The sequence below is a fragment of the Carcharodon carcharias genome, chromosome 11 (assembly GCF_017639515.1).
Source record: "Carcharodon carcharias isolate sCarCar2 chromosome 11, sCarCar2.pri, whole genome shotgun sequence".
NCBI classification, from domain to species: Eukaryota; Metazoa; Chordata; class Chondrichthyes; order Lamniformes; family Lamnidae; genus Carcharodon; species Carcharodon carcharias.
Genome location: NC_054477.1, coordinates 61,654,250 through 61,680,491, shown reverse-complemented (window position 1 = coordinate 61,680,491; position 26,242 = coordinate 61,654,250). Strand labels below are relative to the sequence as shown.

At 49.9% G+C, this 26,242-nt stretch overlaps 1 protein-coding gene across 7 annotated transcripts in view; it reads left to right on the top strand.

The window, feature by feature from the left end:
* Positions 1 to 26,242, top strand: part of atm (ATM serine/threonine kinase) — a 190,193-nt gene that overhangs the window by 17,803 nt on the left and 146,148 nt on the right. For all 7 annotated transcript variants that reach the window (XR_005944414.1, XR_005944415.1, XR_005944416.1 and 4 more), the window contains 5 exons: positions 148 to 317; positions 1,253 to 1,624; positions 3,909 to 4,106; positions 11,337 to 11,435; positions 24,679 to 24,910. Coding sequence is in view for 4 of the 7 variants with exons in the window: in XM_041198875.1 (XP_041054809.1) it covers positions 148 to 317; positions 1,253 to 1,624; positions 3,909 to 4,106; positions 11,337 to 11,435; positions 24,679 to 24,910 (1,071 nt within the window). In the remaining 3 variants the exon portion in view is untranslated. The remainder of the gene's footprint in view (positions 1 to 147; positions 318 to 1,252; positions 1,625 to 3,908; positions 4,107 to 11,336; positions 11,436 to 24,678; positions 24,911 to 26,242) is intronic.

Genomic DNA, 26,242 nt, shown 5'->3' with positions numbered 1-26,242 from the left:
AGGATAATGGGTTCAGTAGATCTCTGGTTGTATGTAAAACATTTATGTATTTTTACAACAAATTGTAATCCTGATGTTGAAGCATACGTTGAAGGAAGCAGATAACATTTTTGCCATGTGCCTATGTATTTTATTTTTTGCTTTCAGCTGTTTGGTCAAGATACCAAGGTGTTTGTATCATCAGTAACTGATGTTGATTCACCGCAAAGCCACTCTCACCAGGGAACACCAAGCAAACGCAGACGTATTGAATTAGGATGGGAAGTAGTACGAGATGGTCTGCAAAAATCACAGAATGATTTTGATATGATACCGTGGTATGTTTGCTTTTAAAATTAGAAATGTACCTAATACTGATTTTATTATTAATTGCTCTAAACTTTACATTTCTTCCCATTTTCTCATGCATAATCACAGTCCACCTTAGACAGGGTAGTGGACCATTCTACATTCCCATTAAAGTTCAATAAGATGGCTAAGTTAAGCTGGAAATTTTCTATTCAGTTTGGAACTATTGCAGTCATAAAGACTACAGAGTTTGGAGTATTTTAAGCTATGGAAGTACAGAAATGCTGCTTATCACAGTAGTAGTGTCTGGAGCTTTTCTCTATCCTTTTCTCCAATTTTTCTCCTTTCATCTCTAGCAAAGCATTATCCTGGCTGAGAGATCCTTTCTTTTCTCCCCTGTTTTAGTTCTTTAATAAAGAGTTTCCTAAGATAGTTTTAGAAGTGAGCTAGCATCTATCTGATATGTATTACCCCCTGCCTCCCCATCACTGTTTTGCTCTTCTCCCTGTTTGAGTGACAATCTTAATCCAGCTTGATTCCCTCATCTTCACTGTACTGGTCAGGCAACAACTCCAACAGTGAGAACAAATCTCTTGAGGAGACAAAAATGTGAATAGGTGAGTAAGAGAAACAAATGATAGAGCACAAAAGAAATAGAAGTGAAGGAGGAAAGTGACATAAACAAAGATAGAGGAAGAGAAAGACATTTAGATTATATGTAATATGTTATGCTTAAAGAGCCACACCAATTTCTTTCTTTCCTTATCCATGAGCTGCAGAAGTTAAACTGGTCTTTAGAAAAAATCTCATTGGTAGCCTCTAATTGGACTCATGAACACATACGTGACTTTCTAGAGATCATTTTAATTTAAATTTAAATATTGGAATTTGTTAATGAAATTTTAAATTCTAAGGAAGATTAGTGCATTATAAATGATTACAAGCTTTTGCTTTTGTTCCTTAGGTTACAAATCACCACAGTCCTGGTTGCAAAGTATCCATCAAGTGTACCTCCCAATGAGATCGTTGCCATTCTGACCATATTGCACCAGATCCTGTCTCAGCAGAGACGAGGGGAGAGAATTCCTTATGTTCTTCGCTGCCTCAGTGAGATTGCTGTGTGCCAGAGACTGAAGTCAACCCTGAATACTGCACAGAGATTAGATCTGCAGAAGCTCTGGGCCAAGATCTGGGCCATCACACTTCGGAGCATCAGCTCACAGCAGACTGAGGTTGAAAGCTTTTGGCTGCTGGAGGCTATTCTTCATGGAAGTTTGACTGTTCCAGATAAAGATTTCTGGAAAATCTTTTCATGCTCCACATGCCAACCCTCCAGGTTAGTCTAGTTCACATGTTCAAGGCGATGATAATTTGTTTCAAAATTAGAGTACAAAATGTCGTGTAATTTTTTTTCTTTAATCGCCAGCACTTTAACACTTCAAATTTTCCTTTTTTACCTTGTATGAAGACAGGTGGGCATGTTGCACTCAGGTTGTCACTTGAGCCGAACACTGGAATGTGCCAGCCATACTCGCTTGTCAGTGAATTGGTTATACTGCATAAAATTAAGCCATAATAGAGCAGAAAAGACTTGGATTTGATCCTGAGTCTGTTTTGAGTTAGTTACATTGCCCAAGGCAGCAATAGGATGCTAAATTATGCATTCTTAGTGTAAAATTAGTTAATTCCTGAGCCTGACTCAGTGATTCTTGCTGTAGCAACACTTCTAGCTATGCAGTCCATCATGGATGTCATTATTTCTGGCCTTGGTTTGTGTCTGTGTTCACGTTTGTCCTTACTGCGGTTTATGTTTCTTTGATTATATGTCTGACTGGTGCCCAACTTATTTCATGATTTTTCTGTATGCCACGCAGCTTGAAGCACCAAGTTGTAGTGTTATATGTTATCACCATGTTATAGTAGATCCAGAGATTTGGTAGAGATAAATAGAACATGACATAAAGATTTGTAAAGATTTCATCAGCCAAATAACATAACTTTCGATATAAGAAATCTCCTGTAGCATCACTTGTGGAAGAGAGATCAATGCAGGGTGGCTTCCTAGATAACTGGAAGCTGAAACATGAGATGAATCTGGAACGGAGAGTGGTATAGTTGAGAAATTGGCAGGAGGGTAGGAGTGAATAACATAAAAGCATAATCATTCTCATAATATTATTGTGATTTATTGTAAAAGGATGTTAATAGTGGGGTTTGGATAGTTTGTGTTGGTGTGTGTGTGTGAGTGATTTAATTGAATTGGAGAGAGCTGGTCTGGAGGCTTTGACTCATGAAAGGAAGGTAGGTTTGAAATGCTAAAGGGGAGGAGAATTTGTATTTTTAGACAAATCAGGGTAGTTTGAATTTCAAAGAGATGGCAGGATGTTACACCTAGCCAAAGAAGCTAGGGCAAGCAGTGTATTTCTTTTTTCCAAAGATTACTGATAATATTAGCATCATGAAAAGATTTATATTATGAAAAAGGTTAAGTTCCAAAGACATATGCAAACAGTGTGATTTACATTAAAAGGGAGAAACATGTATAAAGGAGAAGAGGCTGTGTGTCAGGAAAGGCATTGTACAATCTACCAGAAGTGTGAAAAGCCTCCAGTATTTGTGCATTAAGCTGCTGTCTGCAGAAACCGAAACTGGGAAAAGCCACTTTGAATTCTACTGTCCAGGGTATTGCCTTGACTTGCCTGGATCTGTTTAAATCTGTTTTTTTACCATTGCCTTAACGGGAGTGTAACTGGAAGCCAGATTAATTAGGGGTTTTAGGAGCTATTACAGTAGTAACTTGAAGACCTACATATGTGCTTGAAATCTTTTCTTTTGTTAATAAATGCTAAATTTAGTTTTCTAAAAAATCTCTAAATTCTTGAGGACTTACTACTACTGAATTCAGGGCATGCATCTCGAAACAAAATACAACTTGCAAAACCGTTGTGACTGCATGATCAAGTCTCCCTTGTGGATTTGACTTACCTACATCACACAACATCTGCTGCATCATAACAGTGAAATTATATTACTTTAATGAGGACTGATTCACTTTGAATGCGGGAAGCATTAGAGGCTGAGATAAGATGAACTTACGTAACTGTATGTAAAGGAGCTGGACTGGTTGTGGGTAAGCTAGCCCTCAGTTTGTGCAAGAACAAAGGCTAAAAAGATCCCAAGGGATGGCCCAGCAAATAAAACTTAGCTGTAGGAAAGAAGCAAAATTTAAAAATTATTGAATGTATTTCCAGTAGGTGATGAACAATTATTTAATTTTTGTTTTCTGTTATATTAATTGTATGTTTTAGGTGCGTATATTGTCCAACTATTGTGAAGGAATAAAAACAAGGCAACTTAAGGAAAGCACTTGGGAAAAATTGAACTGTTAATTAGTGTTAATGATTGGAAACAATTTGCTTGGTTTAGTTTGTTTTGTTGATTGGTAGTTTTTACTATTTGTGCGTATTTGAATAACATCAGCACGGTTCATTTAATAGCAGTTAAGTAATTCATATTTACCAGTGTGGTATTTTGAAGCACGGACAATTTCCCCATGCTTCAACAAGAGACTTTTAATTTTATAAATAATTAACCTCTAGTTGTTGAAAATTATTCTCAAGTTCTGCAGTTAAATGTCTCTCGCGAGCATTGGCGAAATGCACTTTACCAGAGCAATTGGACGGTATTGCTGAGCATTATCTGATAACTATGGGTGACAGACCACAGACTCTCAGAGAAGCGATAATGAGATGGTTATTGGGATACCGACCCGAGGAAGACATCGAAGAAAATGTGGAGCTTCCATCCGTAGTCCGCAGGTTGGCCAATTAATCTTACAAACTTGAGCTGCAAGATGCTGTTTAACCATTCACTGGACACTGAATTTTCCAGATGTAAATGACTGTTTAATGTGATTTAGGCTCGAAAGTGTAAATGGACTACATGGCAATTTCTGGAATTGTTTAATACCTCTTTATTTCACAAAGTAGACTGAACTTCACCTTACACGAGACGATTATAGCTGATTTGGTAGTGCTCAAAATTGATGATGAGGAAAAAATAAACACCACATTTCATAATGCTAACAACTTTGAGCACAAATTGACCAAAATAAGTATGTATTTATTGTAACTAATTATTACTGGTTTATGCCTAATGAAAATTACTTTTAAAAGCTGAATTTACTGGTTTTGGAATAAATTCAATATCAGCAGGTCTGATTTTGATTGAGCAAACTCTTGAAGCTCTGGATCAAAATTAACATTTTTTAAGCTGACATTTGTTCATAGCTTGCACGCAGTGTCAAACCGAACAAATCTAAAACAAGCTAATTCAATAGTTCCTTAAATTTATTTTTTGAACTGACACCGCAAAAACTTTCATGTACCCTCTAACTTGAGTTATCAATATGTCTTTCTTCCTCCTATTTCTTCTCCTTGTTGCTTTTCTCAACAACAGCAACTTGTATTTATATTGCACCTCAACATAATAAAATGTCTCTTCACAGGAGGGTTATAAATTAAAAATGGGACATTGAGCCAATAAGGTGGTATTAGGACAGGAGAGCAAAAGCTTGTTCAAAGTAAGTTTTAAAGAGCGCCTTAAAGGAAGAAAGAGAGAGAAGGGAATTCCTGAGCAGAGGGCCTGTGCAGCTGAAGACATGGCCACCGATGGTGGAGCAATGAAAAATCAAGGATGCTCAAAAGGCCAGAACTACATGAGCGCAGATGTCTTGAAGGATAGGGAGGCTGAGGGAATTACAGAAGTAGATATGCGTGAAATCATGGAGAGGTTAGAAAACAAGAATGCAAATTTTAAAATTGATGTGTTACTTAACTGGGAGATAGTGCATGTCACTAGGGACAGGGATGATTGGTCAATGGGACTTTGTGCAAGTAAGGACACAAGAAGCAAAGTTTTGGATGACCTCAAGCTTACAGAGGATGGAATGTAGTAGGCCAGCCAGGATTGCGTTAAAGTTGTCGGGCTTCTGAAATTTTCCCCCATCTTCATTCTCTCAGTCCATACCTTTCTTTCTATTTGAGTGTATGCAGTTTCCTCTCTCTTTTCTAGCTTTGTCTCCCTTCCTCTGGCAGCAGGAGGAGTAGACCAGAAAACTTCAAATTCGAATGTGTGCAGTCTGATAGTCTCATTATGCAAAGTATTATTCTCTAAAAATAGAGCCTTTTCTGAGGCAGTTTGCATTATGATCTTATTTGACTCCGTTTGTAATAGTAACTATCAAAGGGGATTGGATAAATCGGAAGAGGAAACGTTTGCAGGGTTATGTGGAAAGAGCAGAGGAATGGGACTAACTAGATAGTTTTGTCAAAGAGCTGGCACAAGCATAGAAACATAGAAAATAGGAGCAGGAGTAGGCCATTCGGCCCTTCGAGCCTGCTCCGCCATTCATTATGATCATGCAACTCAATAGCCTGCTCCCGCTTTCTCCCCATATCCTTTGATCCCTTTTGCCCCAAGAGCTATATCTAACTCCTTCTTGAAAACATACAATGTTTTGGCCTCAACTACTTTCTGTGGTAGTGAATTCCACAGGCTCACCACTCTCTGGGTGAAGAAATTTCTTCTCATCTCAATCCTAAATGGACTACCCTGTATCCTCAGACTGTGACCACTGGCTCTGGACTACCCCCACCATCTGGAACATCCTTCCTGCATCTACCCTGTCTAGTCCTGTTAGAATTTTATAGGTTTCTATGAGATCCCCCCATATTCTTCCGAACTCCAGCGAATATAATCCTAATCGACTCAATCTCTCCTCATATGTTAGTCCCGCCATCCCAGGAATCAGTCTGGTAAATCTTTGCTGCACTTCCTCTATAGCAAGAACATCCTTCCTCAGGTAAGGAGACCAAAACTGCACACAGTATTCCAGGTGTGGCCTCACCAAGGCCCTGTATAATTGCAGCAAGACATCCCTGCTCTTGTACTTGAATCCTCTCGCTATGAAGGCCAACATACCATTTGCCTTCTTTACCACCTGCTGCACCTGCATGCATACCTTCAGCAACTGGTGTATGAGTACACCCAGGTCTCGTTGCACATTCCCCTGTCTCAATTTATAGCCATTTGGATAAAATCTGCCTTCCTGTTTTTGCTACCAAAATGGATAACCTCACATTTATCCGCATTATACTGCATCTGCCATTCGGTTGCCCACTCACTCAGCTTGTCCAAATCACACACAAGCATCTCTACACCCCCACACAGCTCACCCTCCCACCCAGCTTTGTATCATCTGCAAATTTGGAGATATTACATTTAATTACCTCATCCAAATCATTAATATATATCGTCCCTGTGGTACCCCACTAGTCACTGCCTGCCATTCAGAAAAAGACCCGTTTATTCCTACTCTTTGTTTCCTGTCTGCCAACCAGTTTTCTATCCATCTCAATACACTACCCCTAGTCCCATGCGCTTTAATTTTGCATGCTAATCTCTTATGTGGGACTACGTCGAAAGCTTTCTGAAAATCCAGATAAACCGCATCCACTGGCCCGCCCTCATCAACTCGACTAGTTACATCCTCAAAAAATTCCAGTAAGTTTGTCAAGCATGATTTCCCTTTCATAAATCCATGCTAACTCTATCCGATTTTGCCACTATTTTCCAAGTGCTCAGCTATTAAATCTTTTATCATGGACTCTAGAATTTTCCCCACTACTGACATCAGGCTGACTGGCCTATAATTCCCTGTTTTCTTACTCCTTCCCTTTTTAAATAGTGGGGTTACATTTGCTACCCTCTGATCTGTAGGAACTGTTCCAGAGTCTATAGAATCTCGGAAGATGACCACCAATGCATCCACTATTACTACGGCCACTTCCTTAAGTACTCTGGGATATAGATTATCAGGCCCTGGGGATTTATCGGCCTTCAATCCCATCAATTTCCCCAATATCATTTCCCTACTAATATCGATTTCTTTCAGTTCCTCCCTCTCACTTAACCCTGTGTTCCCCAACATTTCTGGAATGTTATTAGTGTCTTCCTTTGTGAAGACAGAACCGAAGTATGTATTTAGTTGGTCAGCCATTTCTTTGTTCCCCATTATAAATATACATTTCTGACTGTAAGGGACCTACATTTGTCTGCACCAATCTTTTTCTCTTCACGTACCTATAGAAACTTTTACAGTCAGTTTTTATGTTCCCCACAAGCTTCCTCCCGTACTCTATTTTTCCCTTCTTAATCAATCCCTTGGTCCTCCTTTGCTGAATTCTAAACTGCTCCCAATCCAGAGGTCAGTTTTTTTTTTTCTGGCCAATTTGTATGCCTCTTCCTTGGATCTAATACTATCTCTAACTTCCCCTGTAAGCCATGGTTTGGCCACCTTTCCTGTTTTACCTTGGCGCCAGACAGGAATAAACAATTGTTGCAGTTCACACATGCGTTCTTTTAATGTTTGCCATTGCCTATCCACCGTAATCCCTTTAAGTAATGTTTCCTAATCCATCATAGCCAACTCGCGCCTCATACCATCATAGTTTCCTTTCTTAAGATTCAGGACCCTAGTCTCAGAATCAACTACGTCACTCTCCATCTTGATGAAGAATTCTATCATATTATGGTCGCTCATCCCCAAGGAGCCTCACACAACTAGATTGCCAATTATTCCTTTCTCATTACACAATACCCAGTCTAGGATGGCCTGTTCTCCAGTTGGATCCCCAACCTATAGGCCCAGAAAACCATCCCGTATACACTCCAGGAATTCCTCCTCTACGGTATTGTTACTAATTTGATTTGCCCAATCTATATGCAGATTAAAGTCATCCATAATTACAGATGTTCCTTTATTGCATGCGTCTCTAATTTCCTGTTTAATGCCATTCCTAACATCGCCACTACAGTTTGGGGGTCTATATAAACACCCACTAATGTTTTTTGTCCCTTAGTGTTCCTCAGCTCTATCCGTACAGATTCCACATCGTCGGAGCTCATACCTTTCCTCACTATTGCGTTAATTTCCTCTTTCATCAGCAATGCAACTCCACTGCCTTTTCCTTTTTGTCTGTCCTTCTTAAATAATGAGTACCTCTAAATGGTCAGTTCCCACCCCTGGTCACCCTGCAGCCATGTCTCCGTAATCCCGACTATATCATACCTGTTTACATCTATTTGTGCGGTTAGTTCATCCACTTTATTGCGAATGCTCCTCGCGTTAAGGCACAAAGCCTTAAGGCTTGTCTTTTTAACATTACTTGTCCCGTTCCCACTATTTTTCACTGAGGTCCTGTTTAATTCTTGCCTTTGATTTCTCTGCCTATCACTTATCTTATTCCCCTTTCTGTCTTTTGTTCTTGTCCTTGATTCCCCCTCCTCTGACTCCTTGCATGGGTTCCCATCCCCCTACCATTTTAGTTTAAACCCTCCCCAACTACTCTAGCAAATACTCCCCCTAGGACATCAGTCCCGGTCGTGCCCAGGTGTAACCCACCCAGTTTGTATTGGTCCGACCTCCGCCAGAACCAGTCCCAATGTCCCAGGAATCTGAAACCCTCCCTCTCACATCCTTTCTTCAGCCACATATTCATCCAATATATCCTGCCATTTCTACTGTGACTAGCACATGGCACTGATAGTAATCCTGAGATCACTACCTTTGAGGTCCTACTTTTCAGCTTACTTCCTAACTCCCTATATTCTGCTTTTAGAACCTCATCCCTTTTTTTACCTATGTCGTTTGTGCCAATGTGTACCACGACCACTGGCAGTTCACCCTTCCCCTTCAGAATGTCCTGTAGCCGTTCTGAGACATCCTTGACCCTAGCACCAGGGATGCAACATACCATCCTGGAGTCTCATTTGCGGCCACAGAAACGCCTGTCTATTCCCCTTACAATCGAATCCCCTGTAACTATTGCATTCCCACACTTTTTTACTCCTCCCCTGTGCAGCAGAGCAAACCGTGGTGCAACTAATTTGGCTGTTGCTGCTTTCCCCTGAGAGGCCATTCCCCTCAACAATATCCAAAGCGGTATATCTGTTTTGCAGGGGAATAGCCACAGGAGATTCCTGTACTGCCTGCCTAGTTCTCTTGCTCTGCCTGGTGGTCACCCATTCCCTTCCTGCCTGTGGATTCTTAGCCTGAGGTGTGACCACCTCTCTATACGTGCTATCCATGATACTCTCTGCCTCGCGGATGCTCCACAGTGTCCCAAGTCGCTGCTCCAGCTCCAAAACCTGGGCTTCCAGGAGCTGTAACTGGAAACACTTACAGCACACATACTGGCCCCGGGCACTGGAAATGTTCCCGGCTTCCCACATAGAGCAGGAGGAGCACACCAGGGCTTTGAGCTCTCCTGCCATGACTTACCCCTTTAAATTAATTTAAACCTTTTGGAAGATACTTAGGTCAAAATTTTCCCGTTGGCGATTTGGGGCGGGGCCCGCTCGCCGACGGGAAAATGACGCAGGATGACGTCGGGAGGAACCCTCGATGTTATCCCGGTCCCTTTAAATTTTCAGGAAGGCGGGCGGACAGCGAAATCCCCGCTGACGTGTCAATGGCCAATTGAGGCCATTGACAGGGTACTTAAAGTAATTAAAGGCCCTGCCTGTCCAACCTTAAGGTTGGCGGGCAGGCTAGAAGCCCCAATGGGCTTCTGATAATACATGAAACCTCATCCTCTGGTGGGCTGAGGTTTCATGTTCCTTTTTAAAAACTTTAATAGTAATGTGATATTTATTAATATGTCTCATCTCGTGTGATATTGTCACATGAGGGCGACATGTTAATAATATTTTTATTTTTCTATTTTTAAAGTTTTTTAGATTGTCACTAATCTCACTGAGACAGCACTTAGTCTCAGGGAGCAGTGCGCTCTTTCACCTGCATGCGCGCAAGAACGCACTTTGACAGCTGGGGATTCTCTCACCCCGCTGCACAGGAAGCACATAGCGTTTCCTGTTGGGCAGGCCTTAATTGGCCCGCCCACTCAAAATGGCGGCAGGCCCCCTTTCGGCAGTGGGAGTTGGCTGTCTGCCCACCGCCAAGCCGGTGGGGCCCGCACGCCCACCCAGGGCAAAATTCTGCCCTTAATATCAATTACTCTAGGGCGCTTCTTCCCTGCTCCTCGATGTTACAGAATATAGCCCTTATAAATGATGAACCACAAAATAAGACCTGAAAAACTATAAGCGATAAAAGTAGTAATTACTTACCCGACCGTGCTCACGGTACTCAAAGGATCACCTCGTCCCTTCCTCACCGAACTCCCTCAGTCACCAAACTCCAACTTAAGCACTCTACTGCAACCCAAAGCAGCACTCCAGTGCAGACAAAGTCAGCACTTTAAGATGGCCTGTTTTTATAATCTCTGAATCTAGCCTCTGAAAACCTGTTTAAGCCAATTATCTAATTAACTAGTTGTAGTTGCAAGCAGAGCCTATATAAACCCTGTTTCAAAGCTGGCCTAAAACTCACCTTCTTCCACCCCAGACAGCAACTTTTAGTTAATTATTAAATTAAAGAAAGACTAGACTTTAGATAGAAATTATCCCTTAAATTCTTTCAGTTACCAAACTCCAACTTAAGCACTCTACTGCAACCCAAAGCAGTGCTCCAGTGCATGATGGACCAAATGGCCTTTTTCTGTATTGTACGATTCTATCCCAATTCCTAGTGTTTAGAATGGCAACTTGTGTTATTCACATTTTTGGCACTGAACTACTGATTTCGAATTCGTAATTTATGGAAAAAAATTGTGACGGTATGAATAAACTCTGAATAAAGTAACTTGCACAATAATGATAATGCCATAGTGAGCTTTAAGGGCATGCCTAAGCAGAAATAACTTGCTTTCTGGTTTGTTCTGAATGTCAGGCTAGTAAATTAACATGCTTGAGATCTGATGAAAGGTTAACTCTCTCTCTCCACAGATGTTGCCTGATTTACAATGTATTTCCAGCATTTTCTGTTTTATTTCAGATTTCCAACATTTAGGGTTTGTTGCTAATGCATTGTTCCTTGTTTGCCAGTGCTAAATGTTGTGTTTCTCTCACCATGTGTTTTTTAATAGAGATTTTCCAAATCAGCTTGTTTCTCAAATTTTGGTCGTTTTGTCACTGAAGGACTGTAGAGCAGGAATGGATTTCTTTCACTCGCCTTTGGCAGAGAGGTAAACTGAATAAATATTATATGGATAGGACCGTTTTAAGGAACTGAAATGTCTATTTCTGTTTAATCCTGCCTCAACCAGGAATTTTATAATGTAGCAGATTGAATTCCAAACTATGTCTTGAACATAGAATGATATGAAACACGACATTTTTATGTAAGTGAAAGCTCCTTGAATGTCTGTTAATAAATTGCAACAAGAATTGATTTTAAAATGGCTTGACATCACTAGTTAATATTGATTGCAGTCTGCTGTGCCACAATCATATTAGGAAATAGCTTTATGCTATAAGCCCTTGGGGGGAGGAAGAATGGAGTGAAGAAGTGTTGAATAGATGCAAGGTAATTCCCATTACAGCTATGAATAGAAAGTATGAATTTTAGATTTGATGCTGAAGTTAATAATAGTGGGGTTGGATTTGCCACAGATAAAAGCGATGATGTAGTGATGTCCGAAATGAGATTGAAAGACTTTTGCTTTGTGAGAAAGAAAGCACTAGGCTCTTTGCAGTACATCAGACAAAAATAATGCATTGAACAAGATCTGTCAACCTGTCAGGAACATACAGATGCTTACCAGCTTGGCATGGGCCTGCTAAACATAATTAGGTAAATTTCCAGTTGATAGAGAGCTCAGGCACGAGCCTCTCTCCTCCACCCCCTACACACACACGTACACTCGCGCATACAGACTCGCACACTCTCTCACGTGCTCGCTCTCACGTGCTTGCGCTCTCTCACTTGTGCGAACTCTCTGAAGCGCGTGCACTCTCCCACACACTCTCTCAAGCACACACACACGCTCATGCGCGCACACACACTCATTCTCATTCTCTCGGTCGGCCTCTCTCTCTCGGTCGGCCTCTCTCTCTCGGTCGGCCTCTCTCTCTCGGTCGGCCTCTCTCTCTCTCGGTCGGCCTCTCTCTCTCTCGGTCGGCCTCTCTCTCTCGGTCGGCCTCTCTCTCTCGGTCGGCCTCTCTCTCTCGGTCGGCCTCTCTCTCTCGGTCGGCCTCTCTCTCTCGGTCGGCCTCTCTCTCTCGGTCGGCCTCTCTCTCTCGGTCGGCCTCTCTCTCTCGGTCGGCCTCTCTCTCTCGGTCGGCCTCTCTCTCTCGGTCGGCCTCTCTCTCTCGGTCGGCCTCTCTCTCTCGGTCGGCCTCTCTCTCTCGGTCGGCCTCTCTCTCTCGGTCGGCCTCTCTCTCTCGGTCGGCCTCTCTCTCTCGGTCGGCCTCTCTCTCTCGGTCGGCCTCTCTCTCTCGGTCGGCCTCTCTCTCTCGGTCGGCCTCTCTCTCTCGGTCGGCCTCTCTCTCTCGGTCGGCCTCTCTCTCGGTCGGCCTCTCTCTCTCGGTCGGCCTCTCTCTCTCGGTCGGCCTCTCTCTCTCGGTCGGCCTCTCTCTCTCGGTCGGCCTCTCTCTCTCGGTCGGCCTCTCTCTCTCGGTCGGCCTCTCTCTCTCGGTCGGCCTCTCTGTGTCTGTCTCACTCTTGGTCTCTCTCTCTCTGTCATGAGAACATAAGAACTAGGAGCAGGATTAGGCAATTCAGCCCCTCGAGCCTGCCCTGCCATTCAATACAATCATGGCTGATCTAATTTCGGCCTCAACTCCAATTTCCTGCCCTCTCCCCATAACCTTTCAACCCGTTACTAATTAAAAATCTATCTCCTTAAATTTATTCAGTGTCCCGGCATCCACTGCACTCTGAGGTTGTGAATTCCACAGATTCATGATCCTTTGAGAAAAGTAATTCCTCCTCATCTCTGATTTAAATCTACCACCCCTTAGCCTAAAACTATGGCCTCTTGTTCTAGAATGCCCCACAAGGGGAAACATCCACTGCACGTCTACTTTGTCCATCTCCTTTAGCATCTTATATTCCTCAATAAGATCTCCTCTCATCCTTCTAAACTTAAGCGAGTATAAGCCTAAACTGCCCAATCTCTCCTCATAGGATAAGCCCTGCAACTCTGGAATCAATCTAGTGAACCTCTGAACTGCAACTACACCCTTCCTCAAGTAAGGCGACCAAAACTGTGCATAGTACTCCAGGTACAGTCTCACCAATGCCTTGTACAATTGCAACAACACTTCCCTACTTTTATACTCTATCCCTTTAGCAATAAATGCCAAAATTCCATTTGCTTTCCTTATTACCTGCTGTACCTGCATACTAGCTTTCAGTGAATCATGCACGAGGACACCCAGATCCCTCTGCACTGAAGCAGTCTGAAGTTTCTCTCCATTTAAGTAATATGTCGCCTTTTTATTCTTTCGACCAAAATGGATAACCTTACCCTTATCAGCGTTAAACTCCATCTGCCAAATTTTGGCCCATTCATCTAACCTGTCCATATCCATTTGTAAATTTCTTATTTCTTCATTGCAACTTATTTTCCCACCTATTTTTGTGTCATCTGCAAATTTAGCTATAATATCTTCTACCCCTGAATCCAAGTCACTAATACAGATTGTAAATAGTTGGGGCCCAAGGACCGAACCCTGTGGCACCCCACAAGTTACAGCTTGCCATCCAGAAAAAGACCCATTTATCCTAACTCTCTGCTTTCTGTTGGTTAGCCAATCCTCTACCCAAGCTAATATATTATTCCTAACTCCATGTGATCTTATCTTGTGTATTAATCTTTTGTGCGGCACCTTATCAAAGGCCTTCTGGAAGTCCAGATCTGCTACATCTACAGGATCCCCATTATCCTTTTTGCTTGTCGCATCTTCAAAGAACTCTAGCAAATTAGTCAAACACGATTTACTGTTCATAAAACCATGCTGATTCTGATTAATTGCATTTTGACTTTCCAAATGCCCCATTACTACTTCCTTAATGATGGATTCCAATGACAGACGTTAAACCAACTGGTCTATAGTTTCCTACTTACTGCCTCCCCCCACGTTTTTGAATAAGGGCGTTATGTTAGCATTTTTCCAATCCACTGGAACCTTTCCAGAATCCAGGGAATTTTGAAATATTATAGCTAATGCATCCACTGTCTCCGCTGCCACTTCCTTTAAGACCTGGGATGTAAGCCATCAAGTCCTGGGGACTTGTCACCATTTAATCCCAATTGTTAGCTCAGTACTTTTTCTCTAGTGATGGTGATTGTTCTAAGTTCCTCCTCTATATCCTCTGCTCTACCTGTTTCTATTGGAGTGGTACTAGTGTCCTTCACCCTGAAAACTGAGGCAAAATATTGATTAAGCGTCTCTACCATTTCTGCGTTCCCCACTATTAACTCCCCAGTCTCATCCTCCAAGGGACCAACATGCACTTTAGCTACTCTCTTTCCTTTTATATACTTGTAGAAGCTTTTGCTATCAGGTTTTACATTTTGCGCTAGTTTTCTTTTACAATTTACCATTGCTCTTTTTATTATTATTTTTAGTAACCCTTTGTTGATCTTTAAAAGTTTCCCAATCTTCTAGCCTGCCATTGACCTTTGCAATTTGGTTTGCCTTAGTTTTTGCCTTTATGTTACCTTTAACTTCCTTGCTTAGCCATGGATGCTTTTTCCCCCTCTTACCATCTTTCTTCCTCTTTGGAATATATTTTACTTGGGAGAAATTGAATATCATCTTAAATATCTGCCACTGTTCATCAACTGTCCTATCTTGTAGTCTTCCTGCCCAGTCCACTAGGGCCAAATCTGTCCTCATGCCTATGTAGTTACCTTTGTTTAGCCCCAGAACAGCAGTGTGGGACTCAATTTTCTCGCTCTCAAACTGAACTTGAAATTCTAGCATGATATGATCACTCTTCCCTAGAGGATCCTTTTCTCTGAGATCGTTAATTAATCCCATCTCATTACACAAAACCAAATCCAGAATAGCCTGCTCCCTGGTTGGTTCCACAACATATTGCTCCAAGAAACAATCTTTATGAACTCTCCCTCGAGGCTACCCTTGCCAATTTGATTAGTCCAGTTTATGTGCATATTAAAATCACCCATGATTATTGCCATGCCTTTCTTACATGCTCCCAGTATTTCCTGGTTTATACTGTGCCCTACTGCTGAACTACTGTTTGGGAACCTATAGATTACTCCCACCAGGGACTTCTTTCCCTTGCTATTTCTTATTTGTATCCAGACTGACTCTACGTCCTGCTCTCCAGTGCCTATATCATTCCTCACCAAAGCACTGATCTCTCCCTTTACTAACAAAGCTACACCTTTTCCTTCCTGCCTATCCTTCCGAAACACTGAGTACCCTTGGATATTCAACTCCCAAATCTGTTCTTCCTGTAACCACGTCTCGGTAATCGTTCAGTCTCTCTCTCTCGGTCAGTCTCTCTCCCTCTCTGTCGGCTGGGATCTCTCTATCCCTGGGTCGGCCGGGATCTCTCTCTCCCTGGGTCGGCCGGGATCTCTCTCTCCCTGGGTCGGCCGGGATCTCTCTCTCCCTGGGTCGGCCGGGATCTCTCTCTCCCTGGGTCGGCCGGGATCTCTCTCTCCCTGGGTCGGCCGGGGTCTCTCGCTCCCTGGGTCGGCCGGGGTCTCTCGCTCCCTGGGTCGGCCGGGGTCTCTCGCTCCCTGGGTCGGCCGGGGTCTCTCTCTCCCTGGGTCGGCCGGGGTCTCTCCCTCCCTGGGTCGGCCGGGGTCTCTCTCTCCCTGGGTCGGCCGGGGTCTCTCTCTCCCTGGGTCGGCCGGGGTCTCTCTCTCCCTGGGTCGGCCGGGGTCTCTCCCTCCCTGGGTCGGCCGGGGTCTCTCTCTCCCTGGGTCGGCCGGGGTCTCTCCCTCCCTGGGTCGGCCGGGGTCTCTCCCTCCCTGGGTCGGCCGGGGTCTCTCCCTCCCTGGGTCGGCCGGGGTCTCTCCCTCCCTGGGTCGGCCGGGGTCTCTCCCTCCCTGGGTCGGCCGGGGTCTCTCCCTCCCTGGGTCGGCCGGGGTCTCTCCCTCCCTGGGTCGGCCGGGGTCTCTCCCTCCCTGGGTCGGCCGGGGTCTCTCCCTCCCTGGGTCGGCCGGGGTCTCTCCCTCCCTGGGTCGGCCGGGGTCTCTCCCTCCCTGGGTCGGCCGGGGTCTCTCCCTCCCTGGGTCGGCCGGGGTCTCTCCCTCCCTGGGTCGGCCGGGGTCTCTCCCTCCCTGGGTCGGCCGGGGTCTCTCCCTCCCTGGGTCGGCCGGGGTCTCTCCCTCCCTGGGTCGGCCGGGGTCTCTCCCTCCCTGGGTCGGCCGGGGTCTCTCCCTCCCTGGGTCGGCCGGGGTCTCTCCCTCCCTGGGTCGGCCGGGGTCTCTCCCTCCCTGGGTCGGCCGGGGTCTCTCCCTCCCTGGGTCGGCCGGGGTCTCTCCCTCCCTGGGTCGGCCGGGGTCTCTCCCTCCCTGGGTCGGCCGGGGTCTCTCCCTCCCTGGGTCGGCGGGGTCTCTCCCTCCCTGGGTCGGCCGGGGTCTCTCCCTCCCTGGGTCGGCCGGGGGTCTCTCCCTCCCTGGGTCGGCCGGGGTCTCTCCCTCCCTGGGTCGGCCGGGGTCTCTCCCTCCCTGGGTCGGCCGGGGTCTCTCCCTCCCTGGGTCGGCCGGGGTCTCTCCCTCCCTGGGTCGGCCGGGGTCTCTCCCTCCCTGGGTCGGCCGGGGTCTCTCCCTCCCTGGGTCGGCCGGGGTCTCTCCCTCCCTGGGTCGGCCGGGGTCTCTCCCTCCCTGGGTCGGCCGGGGTCTCTCCCTCCCTGGGTCGGCCGGGGTCTCTCCCTCCCTGGGTCGGCCGGGGTCTCTCCCTCCCTGGGTCGGCCGGGGTCTCTCCCTCCCTGGGTCGGCCGGTCGGTCGGGGTCCCTCTCTCGGTCGGTCGGTCGGTCGGGGTCCCTCTCTCGGTCGGTCGGTCGGTCGGGGTCCCTCTCTCGGTCGGTCGGTCGGGGTCCCTCTCTCGGTCGGTCGGTCGGGGTCCCTCTCTCGGTCGGTCGGTCAGGGTCTCTCGGTCGGTCGGGGTCTCTCTCACTCTCGGTCAGTCGGGGTCTCTCTCACTCTCGGTCAGTCGGGGTCTCTCTCACTCTCGGTCGCTCTGGGTCTCTTTCACTCTCGGTCGGCTGGGGTCTCTCTCTCTCTCTCTCGGTCATTCGGGGTCTCTCTCTCTCGGTCGGTCGGGGTCTCTCTCTCTCGGTCGGTCGGGGTCTCTCTCTCTCGGTCGGTCGGGGTCTCTCTCTCTCGGTCGGTCGGGGTCTCTCTCTCTCGGTCGGTCGGACCTCTCTCTCGGTCGGTCGGACCTCTCTCTCGGTCGGTCGGACCTCTCTCTCGGTCGGTCGGACCTCTCTCTCGGTCGGTCGGACCTCTCTCTCGGTCGGTCGGACCTCTCTCTCGGTCGGTCGGACCTCTCTCTCGGTCGGTCGGACCTCTCTCTCGGTCGGTCGGACCTCTCTCTCGGTCGGTTCGGACCTCTCTCTCGGTCGGTCGGACCTCTCTCTCGGTCGGTCGGACCTCTCTCTCGGTCGGTCGGACCTCTCTCTCGGTCGGTCGGACCTCTCTCTCGGTCGGTCGGACCTCTCTCTCGGTCGGTCGGACCTCTCTCTCGGTCGGTCGGACCTCTCTCTCGGTCGGTCGGACCTCTCTCTCGGTCGGTCGGACCTCTCTCTCGGTCGGTCGGACCTCTCTCTCGGTCGGTCGGACCTCTCTCTCGGTCGGTCGGACCTCTCTCTCGGTCGGTCGGACCTCTCTCTCGGTCGGTCGGACCTCTCTCTCGGTCGGTCGGACCTCTCTCTCGGTCGGTCGGACCTCTCTCTCGGTCGGTCGGACCTCTCTCTCGGTCGGTCGGACCTCTCTCTCGGTCGGTCGGACCTCTCTCTCGGTCGGTCGGACCTCTCTCTCGGTCGGTCGGACCTCTCTCTCGGTCGGTCGGACCTCTCTCTCGGTCGGTCGGACCTCTCTCTCGGTCGGTCGGACCTCTCTCTCGGTCGGTCGGACCTCTCTCTCGGTCGGTCGGACCTCTCTCTCGGTCGGTCGGACCTCTCTCTCGGTCGGTCGGACCTCTCTCTCGGTCGGTCGGACCTCTCTCTCGGTCGGTCGGACCTCTCTCTCGGTCGGTCGGACCTCTCTCTCGGTCGGTCGGACCTCTCTCTCGGTCGGTCGGACCTCTCTCTCGGTCGGTCGGACCTCTCTCTCGGTCGGTCGGACCTCTCTCTCGGTCGGTCGGACCTCTCTCTCGGTCGGTCGGACCTCTCTCTCGGTCGGTCGGACCTCTCTCTCGGTCGGTCGGACCTCTCTCTCGGTCGGTCGGACCTCTCTCTCGGTCGGTCGGACCTCTCTCTCGGTCGGTCGGACCTCTCGGTCGGTCGGTCGGACCTCTCGGTCGGTCGGTCGGGGTCTCTCTATCTCTCGGTCGGTCGGGGTCTCTCTATCTCTCGGTCGGTCGGGGTCTCTCTATCTCTCGGTCGGTCGGGGTCTCTCTCTCTCTCGGTCGGTCGGGGTCTCTCTCCCTCTCGGTCGGTCGGGGTCTCTCTCTCTGTTGGTCGGAGTTGGTCTCATGGTCGGTCGGGCTCTCTCCCACTCTCGGTCGGTTGGTGTCTATCTCTCGGTCGGTCGGCCGGGGTCTCTCTCTGTCTCTCGTTCAGTCGGGGTCTCTCTCTCTGTCTCTCGGTTGGTCAGGGTCTCTCTCTCGGTCGGTTGCCCGGGGTTTCTCCTCTCGGTCGGTCGGGGTCTCTCTCTCTCTCTCTCTCTCTCTGTCGGCTGGGGTCTCTCTCTCTCTGTCGGCTGGGGTCTCTCTCTCTCTCGGTCGGCCGGGGTGTCTCTCTCTCTCGGTCGGCCGGGGTGTCTCTCACTCTCGGTCGGCCGGGGTGTCTCTCACTCTCGGTCGGCCGGGGTGTCTCTCACTCTCGGTCGGCCGGGGTGTCTCTCACTCTCGGTCGGCCGGGGTGTCTCTCACTCTCGGTCGGCCGGGGTGTCTCTCACTCTCGGTCGGCCGGGGTGTCTCTCACTCTCGGTCGGCCGGGGTGTCTCTCACTCTCGGTCGGCCGGGGTGTCTCTCACTCTCGGTCGGCCGGGGTGTCTCTCACTCTCGGTCGGCCGGGGTGTCTCTCACTCTCGGTCGGCCGGGGTGTCTCTCACTCTCGGTCGGCCGGGGTGTCTCTCACTCTCGGTCGGCCGGGGTGTCTCTCACTCTCGGTCGGCCGGGGTGTCTCTCACTCTCGGTCGGCCGGGGTGTCTCTCACTCTCGGTCGGCCGGGGTGTCTCTCACTCTCGGTCGGCCGGGGTGTCTCTCACTCTCGGTCGGCCGGGGTGTCTCTCACTCTCGGTCGGCCGGGGTGTCTCTCACTCTCGGTCGGCCGGGGTGTCTCTCACTCTCGGTCGGCCGGGGTGTCTCTCACTCTCGGTCGGCCGGGGTGTCTCTCACTCTCGGTCGGCCGGGGTGTCTCTCACTCTCGGTCGGCCGGGGTGTCTCTCACTCTCGGTCGGCCGGGGTGTCTCTCACTCTCGGTCGGCCGGGGTGTCTCTCACTCTCGGTCGGCCGGGGTGTCTCTCACTCTCGGTCGGCCGGGGTGTCTCTCACTCTCGGTCGGCCGGGGTGTCTCTCACTCTCGGTCGGCCGGGGTGTCTCTCACTCTCGGTCGGCCGGGGTGTCTCTCACTCTCGGTCGGCCGGGGTGTCTCTCACTCTCGGTCGGCCGGGGTGTCTCTCACTCTCGGTCGGCCGGGGTGTCTCTCACTCTCGGTCGGCCGGGGTGTCTCTCACTCTCGGTCGGCCGGGGTGTCTCTCACTCTCGGTCGGCCGGGGTGTCTCTCACTCTCGGTCGGCCGGGGTGTCTCTCACTCTCGGTCGGCCGGGGTGTCTCTCACTCTCGGTCGGCCGGGGTGTCTCTCACTCTCGGTCGGCCGGGGTGTCTCTCACTCTCGGTCGGCCGGGGTGTCTCTCACTCTCGGTCGGCCGGGGTGTCTCTCACTCTCGGTCGGCCGGGGTGTCTCTCACTCTCGGTCGGCCGGGGTGTCTCTCACTCTCGGTCGGCCGGGGTGTCTCTCACTCTCGGTCGGCCGGGGTGTCTCTCACTCTCGGTCGGCCGGGGTGTCTCTCACTCTCGGTCGGCCGGGGTGTCTCTCACTCTCGGTCGGCCGGGGTGTCTCTCACTCTCGGTCGGCCGGGGTGTCTCTCACTCTCGGTCGGCCGGGGTGTCTCTCACTCTCGGTCGGCCGGGGTGTCTCTCACTCTCGGTCGGCCGGGGTGTCTCTCACTCTCGGTCGGCCGGGGTGTCTCTCACTCTCGGTCGGCCGGGGTGTCTCTCACTCTCGGTCGGCCGGGGTCTCTCTCACTCTCGGTCGGCCGGGGTCTCTCTCACTCTCGGTCGGCCGGGGTCTCTCTCTCTCTCTCACGGTCGGCTGGGGTCTCTCTCGCTCTCTCACGGTCGGCCGTTGTCTCTCTCTCACGGTCGGCCGGGGTCTCTCTCTCTCTCATGGTCGGCCGTTGTCTCTCTCTCTCTCTCTCTCTCTCGGTCGGCCGGGGTCTCTCTCTCTCTCTCTCTCACGGTCGGCTGGGGTCTCTCTCTCTCTCTCACGGTCGGCTGGGGTCTCTCTCGCTCTCTCACGGTCGGCCGTTGTCTCTCTCTCACGGTCGGCCGGGGTCTCTCTCTCTCTCATGGTCGGCCGTTGTCTCTCTCTCTCTCTCTCTCTCTCGGTCGGCCGGGGTCTCTCTCTCTCTCTCTCACGGTCGGCCGGGGTCTCTCTCTCTCTCTCACGGTCGGCCGTTGTCTCTCTCTCTCTCTCTCTCACGGTCGGCCGGGGTCTCTCTCTCTCTCTCTCTCACGGTCGGCCGTTGTCTCTCTCTCACGGTCGGCCGGGGTCTCTCTCTCTCTCATGGTCGGCCGTTGTCTCTCTCTCTCTCTCTCTCTCTCGGTCGGCCGGGGTCTCTCTCTCTCTCTCTCTCACGGTCGGCCGGGGTCTCTCTCTCTCTCTCACGGTCGGCCGTTGTCTCTCTCTCTCTCTCTCTCACGGTCGGCCGGGGTCTCTCTCTCTCTCTCTCTCTCGGTCGGCCGGGGTCTCTCTCACTCTCGGTCGGCCGGGGTCTCTCTCACTCTCGGTCGGCCGGTGTCTCTCTCACTCTCGGTCGGCCGGGGTCTCTCTCACTCTCGGTCGGCCGGGGTCTCTCTCACTCTCGGTCGGCCGGGGTCTCTCTCACTCTCGGTCGGCCGGGGTGTCTCTCACTCTCGGTCGGCCGGCGTCTCTCTCACTCTCGGTCGGCCGGGGTCTCTCTCACTCTCGGTCGGCCGGGGTCTCTCTCACTCTCGGTCGGCCGGGGTGTCTCTCACTCTCGGTCGGCCGGGGTGTCTCTCACTCTCGGTCGGCCGGGGTCTCTCTCTCTCTCGGTCGGCCGGGGTCTCTCTCACTCTCGGTCGGCCGGGGTCTCTCTCACTCTCGGTCGGCCGGGGTCTCTCTCACTCTCGGTCGGCCGGGGTCTCTCTCACTCTCGGTCGGCCGGGGTCTCTCTCACTCTCGGTCGGCCGGGGTGTCTCTCACTCTCGGTCGGCCGGGGTCTCTCTCACTCTCGGTCGGCCGGGGTCTCTCTCACTCTCGGTCGGCCGGGGTCTCTCTCTCTCACGGTCGGCTGGGGTCTCTCTCTCTCTCTCACGGTCGGCTGGGGTCTCTCTCTCTCTCTCACGGTCGGCCGTTGTCTCTCTCTCACGGTCGGCCGGGGTCTCTCTCTCTCTCATGGTCGGCCGTTGTCTCTCTCTCACGGTCGGTCGGGGTCTCTCTCTCTCTCTCTCTCTCTCGGTCGGCCGGGGTCTCTCTCTCTCTCTCTCTCTCACGGTCGGCCGGGGTCTCTCTCTCTCTCTCACGGTCGGCCGGGGTCTCTCTCTCTCTCTCACGGTCGGCCGTTGTCTCTCTCTCTCTCTCTCTCACGGTCGGCCGTTGTCTCTCTCTCTCTCTCTCTCACGGTCGGCCGGGGTCTCTCTCTCTCTCTCTCTCTCTCGGTCGGCCGGGGTCTCTCTCACTCTCGGTCGGCCGGGGTCTCTCTCACTCTCGGTCGGCCGGGGTCTCTCTCACTCTCGGTCGGCCGGGGTCTCTCTCACTCTCGGTCGGCCGGGGTCTCTCTCTCTCACGGTCGGCTGGGGTCTCTCTCTCTCTCTCACGGTCGGCTGGGGTCTCTCTCTCTCTCTCTCACGGTCGGCCGTTGTCTCTCTCTCACGGTCGGCCGGGGTCTCTCTCTCTCTCATGGTCGGCCGTTGTCTCTCTCTCACGGTCGGTCGGGGTCTCTCTCTCTCTCTCTCTCTCTCGGTCGGCCGGGGTCTCTCTCTCTCTCTCTCTCTCACGGTCGGCCGGGGTCTCTCTCTCTCTCTCACGGTCGGCCGTTGTCTCTCTCTCTCTCTCTCTCACGGTCGGCCGGGGTCTCTCTCTCTCTCTCTCTCTCTCGGTCGGCCGGGGTCTCTCTCACTCTCGGTCGGCCGGGGTCTCTCTCACTCTCGGTCGGCCGGGGTCTCTCTCACTCTCGGTCGGCCGGGTTCTCTCTCACTCTCGGTCGGCCGGGGTCTCTCTCACTCTCGGTCGGCCGGGGTCTCTCTCTCTCACTCTCGGTCGGCCGGGGTCTCTCTCACTCTCGGTCGGCCGGGGTCTCTCTCACTCTCGGTCGGCCGGGGTCTCTCTCACTCTCGGTCGGCCGGGGTCTCTCTCACTCTCGGTCGGCCGGGGTCTCTCTCACTCTCGGTCGGCCGGGGTCTCTCTCACTCTCGGTCGGCCGGGGTCTCTCTCACTCTCGGTCGGCCGGGGTCTCTCTCACTCTCGGTCGGCCGGGGTCTCTCTCACTCTCGGTCGGCCGGGGTCTCTCTCACTCTCGGTCGGCCGGGGTCTCTCTCACTCTCGGTCGGCCGGGGTCTCTCTCACTCTCGGTCGGCCGGGGTCTCTCTCACTCTCGGTCGGCCGGGGTCTCTCTCTCTCACGGTCGGCCGGGGTCTCTCTCTCTCTCTCACGGTCAGCCGGGGTCTCTCTCTCTCTCTCACGGTCAGCCGGGGTCTCTCTCTCTCTCTCACGGTCAGCCGGGTCTCTCTCTCTCTCTCACGGTCGGCCGTTGTCTCTCTCTCACGGTCGGCCGGGGTCTCTCTCTCTCTCACGGTCGGCCGGGGTCTCTCTCTCTCTCTCTCTCTCTCTCTCTCTCTCTCTCTCTCTCTCTCTCTCTCTCTCTCTCTCTGTGTCTTGGCCTCTCTCTCTATGTGTCTCGGCCTCTCTCTGTGTCTCTCTCTCTCTCTCTCTCTCTCTCTCTCTCTCTCTCTGTCTCTCGGTCTATCTCTATGTCTCTCGGTCTCCCTCTCTCTATATCTCCCAGTCTCTTGGTCTCTCTCTCCCTCTCTCTCCCGCAGTTGGACGTTCGGCCTCTCTTTTGGTCGAACAACAGGCAAGGCTCATGCTTGCCGGATGGATGGAGAGAGAGACACTCTGGGATTTTCTTCTGCTGTGTCTCTTCTGTTCTTGCTGGCCTGGGGAAAACAGTTCCTTAAACACAAGGAGGGTTAGTTCGCACATCACATAATCTCCACTCACCAACTGACCTGTTAAGCAACCATGGTCATAGCAGATTGATTCCAGGCCCATTGTTCCCTTCTCGCCAGGGTCCATTTGTCCAAGTGATTGAATCTAATGGCTTGTTCCACACCCAGCTGAATACAGAAGGTGCTGTCTGAATATTTTGTGAATGGGTCAGTGGATGGGGTCATTCACATTCCTCTAAAGTGATTGTCTCTGTTGACTTCTTCTACATAGCCTGGCTGTGCTTTAATGGCTTTATAAAGGCACACTTAGACACGATCTCACGCCCAGACACATATTTTATCTGTTAATACTTCAACAGTGATGGAGCCTTTCCTTAATGCATAACCTAAAGCTGTTCCTGTCATACCCATCCTGTCTAAGAATAGAACTCAGTTCAGCTGTGATTCTTCCATTCAGTGTCTGGGCTTAAAATATGTGGAGAATGGTCCCTTGAGTAAGCTATCAGTACCATATAATAAGGAAACAGCTCCAGGCAAGGAGAGCGATGCGAATATGAGCATTGTTTTTGGAGAAGTCCAGATTCTCATGAAGAAATATATGTTTAGAAAAATAAATCACAGAAGCTGCAAAACTGTGCATCCGTGTCAAATCATAGAACAAGTCAATAAAAGTGGAAAGAGGGGGATGAGATAGTGCAACAAGAAGAAAGGAAAATGTGCCTTGGTTCTTCAAAGAAGACAATCTTACTGGGTTCAAGAACCGTGCCAGCAATGGCTAGTATCTCTTATAAAAGTTTTAATGATTTTAGTCCTATCATTATGCACTTCTAATAAACAGCAATAATGTTTCGGTCTTGTCCAAGTGCACTGGCAGGAGAAAGCCCGGCCGAAGTGGACAAAGGCAACACATTCTTCACAGAAACCGAACATCTTTTCCTGCAGACGACATTTGATGAAACTCCAAACTACAGTAGCACTGTAGTATCGGTTAAAAAAACTGAATCTGTGGCATCAAGAATAAGTGTCAAACATGTTTTGAAAAACAGATTGGAGGAATATCTATTAGCATTGGTGGAATGTCTGCATTCTGCTGCGGTAAGTTCATGCAGTAATATAATGTAACTTTGGTGCCGGAGATATTCTTCCCAAACCTTGGCATTAGAATTGAAGCACTTAATGCAAGCAAACTTTGTTTACATTCTATCAAAGAAGAGAAAGAGAACAAACTTGAATTTATGTAGCCCATTTCATGACCTCTAAACAACCCAAAGCACTTCAGCGCCAATTAAGTACTTCTGAAGTATTGCCACTGTTGTGATGTGGAGAAACTCTGCAGCCAATTTTCAGGCAGCAATTTCTCTTAAACAGCAGTGAGATAATCTGAATTAGCAGTGTTGGTTCAGGGATAAATGTTGGCTAGTAAAGAAGAACTCACCTGTACTTTGTCAAATAGCCATGAGATTTTATACCTCTACTTGAGAGAGCGGACAGAGCCTTGGCTTGTTGTTTCATCTGAAAGATAAATTTTTGAGTGTGCTGTAGTCCCTCAGTATTGCACCGAGGTGTCAGCCTAGATTATGGCCAGAATTTTGCCATCGGTGAGCAGGAGGATCAATTAAACAATTAAAGGACCTGCCCGTCCAACCTTAAGGTTGGCCGCCGGGCAGGCCAGGAGCCCCAGCAGGATGAGGTTTCATGTAGGGTTTTAAAAAGTTTAATAACCTTATTATGTAAATTATGAACATGTCCCAATTCATGTGACATTGTCACATGAGAGGGACATTTTAGGGAATTGTATTTTTCATATTTTTAAAAGTGTAAGTGATCTCCCTGAGGCAGCACTTAGCCTCAGGGAGCTGTGCGCTCTTTCATGCGCATGCGCGAAAGAGCGCACCCTCGCTTTTGGGGAATCCTCCCCTGCCCGCACAGGACGTGCATAGCACTTTCTGCCGGACGTCACAATGAGCAGGCCTTAATTGGCCTGCCCATGTAAAATGGCGGAGGGGCCCACTTCTCCGGCGGGGATCAGCTCCCCACCAGAGATTGGGTCAGGTCCGCCCGCCCGAGAGGCAGAAAATTCTGCCCTATGGTTTAATGGGATCCAAGAATGAGACTCGGACCCACAATCTTCTGATTCAGGCTCGTGCTGCAATTGAGCTGTGGCTCACTACCTTTTGATAATATATTAGGAGAGGAAGGTATTTTCTATTCTTTGGAGTGGACGTTTGCATCTCGGTCAAGTTATGAATCTAATGATAAACAGTTCAGAAAAATTTGTTCCCACAGTCACAAAATCTTCTAATGAAGGAAAGGATCTAATCAATGTTAGACCAGATCAAGTAATTAAACCCAATGTCAGGCATTTCTGAAAATCTGGCACTTGAACCAAGTGAAACATGGTGTGTTTTAAGAGCATGTTTTTTCTCC